General features: G+C 34.1%; 1 protein-coding gene across 1 annotated transcript; it reads left to right on the forward strand.

Annotated features, from left to right (window-relative positions):
• Window positions 1–2,394: 2,394 nt before the first annotated feature.
• Window positions 2,395–6,648, forward strand: LOC127791516 (LOB domain-containing protein 4-like). The gene is made up of 2 exons (XM_052321438.1): window positions 2,395–2,785; window positions 5,966–6,648. Exons 1-2 carry the CDS (start codon window positions 2,609–2,611, stop codon window positions 6,299–6,301), a joined length of 513 nt encoding a protein of 170 aa, XP_052177398.1. The 5' UTR covers window positions 2,395–2,608; the 3' UTR covers window positions 6,302–6,648.
• The last annotated feature ends 2,661 nt before the right edge of the window (window positions 6,649–9,309 follow it).

Raw genomic sequence — 9,309 nt, forward strand, 5'->3', positions numbered from 1 at the left:
AAGAAACCACCTGAATAGCAAAAGTCCTAAATAATTCAAAGGTCAAAGTGCAAATATGTGAAACTTCGGCCAAAGTGTAATTCTTGAAAATTGAAAACGGGGTCTCTAGAGAAACGAACTGGCGGTTGGAGGTAATCATATTAAGGGGATAAGGATGACAAGTGGCGAAGTGTAGTTGGCTGGAAAGTTCTATAAATAAGACCAAAGTTACCCAAGCTATTTCGAAAGAGTTCGGGCCAAAATTGGGTCGGGTTGAAGGGTTGTGAGGAGAAGAATAAGTTATTAAGGAAGAGGGGAAGGTTTTGCAAAAAAGAGTGAAATCAGTGATGAAACGAAGGAGAAACGAGGGGGAAAAATAGCAAGGTAAGTCTCGTTTAATCCTATATTTCTATAGAGGGGGAATAGAGAAAGTCACAGGTTGAAACGAGGGTCGAATTGGAGCTAAAATGAGGAAGATATGGCTGAAAAATCTAGAGGTTGTCGCGTCGTCTTCGGAAAAAAGGGTGGCACATGCAGTACATGCGCTGGGGAAGGGTGAGCATACAGGTACATGGGCCCTCTTTTTCGAGACGCGTAAAGGCGTGTGGCTAGTCTTTTTCCCCTACAATTTTTCAGAAAAAACAATATAAATTAGTTAGAATATAAGTATGTAAAAATATTTAGTGTTTGTGTTACGAAAACTCGTGTTTTCTGCAGAAATCTAGACCCTCTTACTATCAACAGTACACTCGAGAGGTAAAACAACAGGGTGAGTGGTTCCTACATGCTTCTTACTTCATTTTAATCATTCTTGGTTTCATTTGTGCGTGGTTTGTGGCTCACATCTCATGTTTGCTTTGTTCCGAGCATATCCTTTCTATTTTCCATGCATAATAACATTTGTGGTTGTGACAAGCTAGTGAGTTAACATATGTGGTTGAGGTGTTTGGATATGTTGACGTGGGGGTGATTACAACATCTTGGCTTCCGTAGAGGGGAAGGATTTCATGACATTTGACATATTTGTATACAAACGTATGTATCTTCTTTCCTAAACCATCTCACTTAAATGTAATTATCTAACTTCGGTGTTTCATATCTCTGGAATATTTAACATTCTAGGTATATCCAACGTGCCAAGTACCTAGAGACTAGCAAAAGAAAGGGCAAGGAAGTGGCCAAAGTTTAATTTGTTTTCCTATTGTTCATGTACTATGAATTTTGTATAAGCAGGGTTACTGTGTATCTTTGGGGCTTTTCTGTCATTTTCTTAAATTTAGACGGACAAGGGATGTACAAATCCATATATCTTAAGTGTTGTATTACCGATACTAAGAGCTACTATAAAGCTTGGGTCTCTCTTTGTTTCTTTGAAGGTTGTTGTCCTAATCATTATGTACATATATCGAATGATGCATTATGAACATTGTATAAGAAAGCTGTGTTGATACTAGAGGTTTATTTCTCGAAATTTGATTATTTATGTTTCACAACTATATAGTGGAAATCCTAATTATATAGCTATTTAGCAGTTCAGGTTCAATCCTCAATTTTGTTGATAAGGATTTTCATATCGCCCATGTATGATATTAGCTTATATCGAGTATCGTTGTATATTTGAAAAACGGGACATTACAGTGGGAAGCAATTTTGGGTGTCTAACTTTCTTTTTAGTTTGCATTTTAAACTATAGTTTATTGTCATTAGTTATATTTTTTTGTTAATTGTTTACATAACAAGTTATATTAGATAACTTTGATCAACGAGGTGGGTGACAAGCATACGATGAAATTGCAAAACTCCACATGATTATGGTTGATGGGTAAAATTATTAGCACCGATATGTCATTTCTATAGGCTCTTAGTGTCTTAAGTATCAAATCCTTTCCACCTTATCAATGAGATCGTCTAAATAGATTGTCACCTCAATAATTAACGATAAAATATATAACAATAGAAAATGCTAGTTTAAATTTAAAACTCAATAAAAAAATTATATATCCCAATTAATAAAATCAAAAGTTGTGCGTGTCTAAACTTAAGAGAAAGATAAAAATAGTTGGGTTTTTTATAATTTACCCTATATAAAAAAATGATATATAATACACATTCTGTTTCAAGCATTGACCGGTACAAACTATAACTGAACAAGCCCTTTCTTTTAATTTGTTAATTTTGCACAGGTTATAAGTAAACAAGCTGGTAGAAAAAAAATTCTTGGAGAACTGTCTTAGAATGGAGAAGAAAATATAAATAATAAAGAGGTGGGACAAAGATCATATCACCAAGTATGTTTTTGTCTAACCCAAATCTAAAGCTCTTCCTTGGAAGGGCCCATTGAAGATATGCTGCCACCTACTTTTGCTCTATATAACACCCAACCCCCCCTTGCCTTGAAGGCCCCCCTCTCCTCTCTCTCTCCACACTTTTCTTTCTTTATTTCTCCAATCTCTTTAATTTCTCTTTTCTTTTCTTAGTTTTGCCCCTCCCTTGCCATCTCTTAATTGATTTCTATAACATATGTAAGCTAAATTATAAGCAGGGTCTAGCTTGTTCTGAGGCTCAGTTGCAGTAGATTAGATAGTTAATTAGGTGGAGAAGTTGAGAGGAGAGGAGAGGAGATAAGAGAATGAAGGAAAATGGGAGGAAACAAGGGGCGGCCTCCCCTTGTGCTGCATGCAAACTGCTTCGGCGGAGGTGTGCTCAGGATTGTGTGTTTGCTCCTTACTTCCCAGCGGACGAGCCCCACAAGTTTGCCAGTGTCCACAAGGTCTTTGGTGCCAGCAATGTCAACAAGATGTTGCAGGTAATTCATCTCTCTCTCTCTCCCCCCGCAATACGTGAGATTAGAATTTGGATCGAGCTTTAGTTGTAGCTGTAATGTTTTTAAGTTTTACTTCCTAGGTTCCCTGGTTTAGGTTGTTTGTGTTCTGTTGGTTAGGTTTTAGCTACTTGCTTAGTCGTTAGGTCTATTTCTTGGGCTAGTTAGTTGTTTTAGGCTTGTATGTGTTCTTCGGAAAGTTGGGCAGGGTTTTCCTCAATGCATTTTCCCCTTGAGCTTGGCCTTTTGTATAGTTACTGTTGTTTTCTACTCAACAAGAAAAAAGAATACCATTGACATTTTTATTAGATAAAAGAAAGTTATGATAATTTTGCTTTTTCATATAAAATCAATAGTCAAATAAGTCTTGTTGTGTACAATTGACCAACTTCTTGTTCATTTTGATCTCATAATTTTAACAACTGCTTACCTCTCTTACTTACCAAGCCAATACATGCCAAATTATTCCTTTGGCTCTCTTACTTACAACTTGTTTTAATATGTATATGATATGGTAGTCGCTAATTAATTAAGGTGTTTAGCAAGATGATGAAATTGCAATATTTGCCATCTCGACGCAGGGATATATTAACAAATAAATAGGGACTTAACTCGTCTTCTTTAAAGGAGGGAGAGATAGATATATGTAAGATTACTACTAGTTTAACTCCTCGTGCTAATAGAGGAAATAAGAAAATTAAGTTGGTTACTGTAATAGACTAGGATCATGACTTTGGGAAATTAAGGTAAATTATGTTTTCTTTTGTAATGATTACGTGGGCATTGTTGACTAGTTCTATCATGATTTCTTGTGCTAAATTCATATGGAAAATGGAATGATATTAAAATGTTCTGTTATTAAAGAAAACAAAAAGTAAAGTATAGTATTTGATGAATAATTAACTCTTTCTTAATTGTTTTTCTCTGAAAATTATTTCTGAAGTAGTAAAGGAGTGATTTTTAACTGTTTTGTCAGTTATGGTCGTTGAAAAGGGTCCAACGCCCCCATGGCCGTAACCTAAGTAGACGGATACACTTTGGGCATCTTTGAAAATTCTTCATTATTCCACTTTTTCACATATAAAACGAGAAGTGGCTCATTAAAGATATATTTAGGAAAAAAAATTTAGAATAACTCAAAATTAAAGTTATAGTACTCTCATATTATTTGGGTCCTACCTAGCTAGTGAAATTTTATTTTTACCCTTATTTTTGTTATTGATTTTAAAACCAAATAAGGGCAAAAATGAAAATGCACCAAACTGATCTATTTGATAATAAGATTTTCTACCCTATAATAGTGGCAGTCTACTCATTCCAAATCACTATGTCCGCTCCTCACGCATGCACTTTGGATTAATTATGTTTCTTCTTTGTTATTGTTTTTGGGTTCTTCTTTTCCAAACAGAAGACTGTATTACAAACTGATTCCTTGGCCAACCAAAGGGACAAAGGACTGGAAATGGCCTTTAATGCACTAAACTATAGAACAAATAGTGAAAGAATAAAGGTAGGATGTCAATATTGAATCCCAAATGTAGAGAAAGTGGATAACTTCTTTATGACCAAACAACCTAGCTTTTTGAATATAACAATGCATGAGCTATTTAGTCTAGGAATTCTTATCTCAAATAGTTTAAGAGAAATTAAAGTATTTGTGTGTGTGTGTGTATACATATGTGTGCGCGGGCTGATTAAAGATCACCTGAGAATTCTTTAGCAGAATAGAGTTCACACAGATGGGTTTGCTTTCACAGATCCCATGCATGTAAATTAAGGCATAAAGCTGGATTGGGTTTGTTGGTTTTACTACTCCTTTGGAATATTTTGCTTCTTTTTCTTTTAGGGTTTCTTATTATTGGAACTAGTTAAAGTAGATTAATGATGGCATCTAGACACCGTGTATCAATAGTCAATGTTTGGGCCCCAAATTGGATGGTAATTCTAGGAGACGTTGGAATCCCTATGCAGCCGCTGGGACTAACAACATATATATATATATATATATATGCATGAGGAACAACAGAACTCATGTTTTAGCATAAATATATATATATAGATATAATATTATTGGTACCAGTTAAGTGATAGATAATGTGTTGATGAACTTAGGGTCTCATATTCGAATTTCATTAACTTTATACGATTTTTCTAAGTTCAGTAGGGTCCTTCATTTGTGTTTATCTAAATTTAAGGGGTAAATAGATTAATAAGTCTATCATCAAATTCTAACAAAAAGATCTCATCAATTTCTTTATTCTTTATTGATAAGTTAAGATAGGACCGTTACCGAAAACTATATATAATCTCAACTTTTGAACTTCCTCTTAAAATTAACCCATAGTATAATGCGAAATATCCTTTGAAATGGACCTTTTTATCTTTTCTTACTTAACCAATATATGTATGTGTGTGTGTGTGTGTGTGTGTGTGTGTATATATATATATATGCGTGCGGGTACAAGCATATGGGAAAAGTATATGTGAACAGGAAAACAGACCCCTCAATAGTCAAATATGAACGTTTGGTTTAAACGGAAGGGTAGGTGTTATTATTGAGCAAGAAGATTTCCTTGGTGTATTTCTTTGACCAACAACAACATGGACATTTTAACTTTTAATTCTAATTTGAACCAAAATATTATTTGGACACGAAAGTATTATATTTTGTATAATACTTAACAATATATATTATTTGAACGAAGACGTTATACATAAAATATAATAATTGTGTACCCAAATAATAAAACCGTAATTAAAAGCATGTATCCATGCAATATTTAGTGTTATTTTTGTTGACAACACTAGATAGGACTAGGATTGATTAATTTCTTTCTAATTAAGTAAATCTTGAGATCCATATTATGAAAACTGACGATTGGTTCTTTCAAATCAAGTTTTGGCTCATTATAAATTCCAAGGCGAACACACATAATATCTAAAGTTCATTTTCAAAGTAGCCTTCAGAAGATCTCGTAGCAAAATCTTAGCCTACAATACTGACCATACCATAAACATTATTTAAATTCATGTTACTTTCCATATTTGTCTTATTGATCTGTCCGCATGTGCTTTCGGCCTAAGACTTTTGTAATTAACGCACCAGAACCCGTTTGAGAAAGTTGTCAACTTATAGTTTTAGATGTGCTGTTAATTAATTTCCAGGAGTTGCCCGTTCACCAGCGAGGCGACGCCGTCAGCTCCATGGTTTACGAGGCAAACGCTAGGGTTCGAGATCCGGTTTACGGCTGCGTGGGAGCCATATCTTCGTTGCAGCACCAAATCGACGTGCTTCAGGCGCAGTTGGCTGTGGCACAGGCGGAGGTCGTGCACATGAGAATGAGGCAGTTCTCGTCGATATCAAGCCCGACCGCCACCAGCTCGCCGGAGAATGGCTCGCCGAGCACGGCGAAGCACGCGCCATCTCAGGCCAAGTCCCTTTTTAGCATGGACATGGTGATGGATCAGGCCAACATGGGGGCGTCCCTGTGGTCATGCTAGACCATATGATCATCATGATAATTAAATTAATTAGTTAATTAATTAGCATGCTCTCTCTCTCTCTCTTTATATATATATATATATATAAATACATATATATATTGGCTTAATCTTCCTTTAATTTGGGTTGCTATCATGGTGGGTCTTTGATTTTCTTTGTTGTCTGCCTCTTTTAATTTCTTGCTTCTGCTTCTTAATCACGTACTTACACTTTTTTCTCAGATATGTTATACCGACCCAGAGCCTGAGGAGATGATGATGATAATTATTAACCATATTGTAAATGTCTCGGCATATAATTATGAGTTGTTATATAATCAATTAGTTGACTGCTTTTATTAATTAGTTACTTCCACTTCCTTCTCTCTTCTAATTATATATATATATATATAATTTTGTGCTCATTAATTTATTTCTCTTAACATAAATCATTTATAGTTTGCTTTAATGTTTGGGTTTGGGCTTGGAAGTGGAGTGATCCATCCATCAGGGCATTCTCCAAATTTGCCCCATAATTTTATCATCAATTAACACCTCTTATATCATCCTTCAATACGTTTGGTTTTCTTATGTAAGTTTATTCAAACAGATTTACTTAATTAATTTAATAAAGTAAATCTTTCGTTTGGTATTACTTTTAATTGAAATTTTGTTTAGGAAAACTAAAAGTAATTATACTAAATTACTAATAAATTTGAACTCATGATGTTGACAATTATAATAAACTTAAAAACAGTACTTTCACTTCACCAAGACCTCTTCGTATATAAATTTTATCAAAAAAAACTAAAAACTAAAATGTAATTATTAATTACCACCAAATTTGTATCTATTTGAAATCTTCTAATTCTTTATTTATACCAAGCACCATCCATCCCTCTAATATATAAACTTTAAGCAAACTAACTAAAACCATGTTTTGTTTTTATATTTCCAATATATTAGAAAAGGGGTTTTACTAGTGAATACTTTTAACACACTCGTTAAAGTACATTCAATATATTTTGTTTTCGGTCTTTAAATACTCTTATTAGTTAGTAAAATGTTTTAAATATAATATATTTATTATCAACTAATAAAAATGTTTAAATACTAGAAACTACATTAAATACACCTTAGAGTACCCATTAGCCAAAAAAAGAAAACAAAATCTAGGTAAATCCACCAAATCTCATTTCAACTTTTTGTGGGAGGGAGATTATGATTTGAGTGCATGCTTACTTTGGAATGATTAAAGTTCATTAGCCCTCAAAACTTTTGCTTCAGAGGTGGTTGAACCAAACCATTTCATGTGCCCCACACCAATTAATTAAGGGATCTTTTGTATAATATACAAGGGCCACCAAGACCCTAAATTCACATTAGATATCAAGTTTTTAGAGATCAATTAGTAGAGGTCTCGCCAAACATCATGTCCAAGCGCAACATGTCATGCATGCCCAGTTGGGCTAAATAGATGTTAGTTTGTACCCTAAATGGCCACAGGCATTATTGGATCTGAGCAGAAATGATAGTCCATCTTTTCTTGGCCCATTTGGTATTAGGGAATGCATATGTCACAATAAAAATGCATCTCTAATGCACGAGTTCCAGAAGATTCATATATTTTATGTAATTTCTTTCTTAGTTCTGTAAGAAGATTATTTTTACATTTAAAATCATAACTATAAATCAAAATAAAATAATTTTAATGCCGTCGCTAATAAAGTTTAGCCTTACTCATATCACAAGCATCTAAAAGATTTGAAAATGGCAATGAAGTGTGGGTTCGGGCTCATTTACTTAATCTAGAGCAACTACTAGCCCTTGCTTCATACATAAGTTATTTTATCTTAAAAGTTTTTAATTTTAAAATGGGGGAACAAGCCTTTTGAAAAAAAAAAAAAAAAACAGAAATATTATATACAAGTGTGACTATCCCTCAACCTTTGCAAAGCAAAGAGTATTATGTATTTGAAGTACCTCTTTTTCGTTTCTTTTAGTGCTAGGGTAGGTAAATATAATAATAATAATTGATAATGATCAATTAATATTCACAAATAATCAAAATAAGTCAACCTATCATGAATAAAATAAAATGGGATAAGTTTTCATCTTAAAATAAGTAAAATTATTTCTAAGTAAGATAATTTAAATTTCAGTTAATCGTTGTCTCTTAAACCTTATCAATTAAGGTTTTTTTCCCTATAAATAAGGGTATGTACATAAGATTGGAAACACATAAAAAATTACTAAGTATCGTATATTGTGAGTATTATTAAAAAATAGTGAGTATTTGAGTTGTGACATGAGGACACTTTCTATCTTGTGATTGTGCACCTGACTTGAAAATTTAAGAAGGCTTGTGGCATGACAAGTTTCAAATATCCGAAATTTTTATAGTTGATCAGGTATTTATTTTTGTGATATTTACAATTTATACATAGAATAACTAACGGCTAGAAATTTATACATGCCTCATTTTAGTAAAACAAAATTGGAATAGTGTTGATTTTGATCACACTCTACACTAACAAGAGACAATCACCAAATGCAACTAAGAAGTTTAAACTTTGGATAATCCTAACTGTTGGGTTTTGTGTTTCCTAATGAGGCCCAAGGCTATGACGAGGTATTTCGGGTATCCTTCATAGGCCTCGGCCCATGATTGAAGTTAAGTCTATCATGAACACCGCTCACTGGTAGCCCAAATGTGAAGTCGGGCCATAAGCCCTTTATCAACCATTTGGAGGTGAAGTGGGCTTTAGCCCATTTGCTCAAGGGTGAAGGAGGCCCACTGAGCCCAAGCCCAACTCCTTTGTGTGCCCTAACACCCTCATATAAAAGGGTTCTTGGCACTTTTTTATTGTTAGTCCTATGCGACGATCGTCTTCTCCTTTCCTTGCTTGACCGAGTGCTTCCCTAGTGTTTCCTTGTATGGACGATTCGATTTATCTCCCTTTCCCTCTCGGTCTGATCCATCTTTCCTTGCTGATGTCCTCGTTTTTCCTTATGGATTACTTGGACGA

This window comes from Diospyros lotus, chromosome 15 (genome assembly GCF_014633365.1).
Source record: "Diospyros lotus cultivar Yz01 chromosome 15, ASM1463336v1, whole genome shotgun sequence".
Taxonomy (NCBI): domain Eukaryota; kingdom Viridiplantae; phylum Streptophyta; class Magnoliopsida; order Ericales; family Ebenaceae; genus Diospyros; species Diospyros lotus.

Excerpts from the sequence above, each read along its gene's own strand:
- LOC127791516 (XM_052321438.1), top strand. The coding sequence starts at position 2,609 with ATGAAGGAAAATGGGAGGAAACAAGGGGCGGCCTCCCCTTGTGCTGCA. Across the intron at positions 2,786-5,965 it reads ATGTCAACAAGATGTTGCAG|GAGTTGCCCGTTCACCAGCG; the intron begins GTAATTCATCTC and ends ATTAATTTCCAG.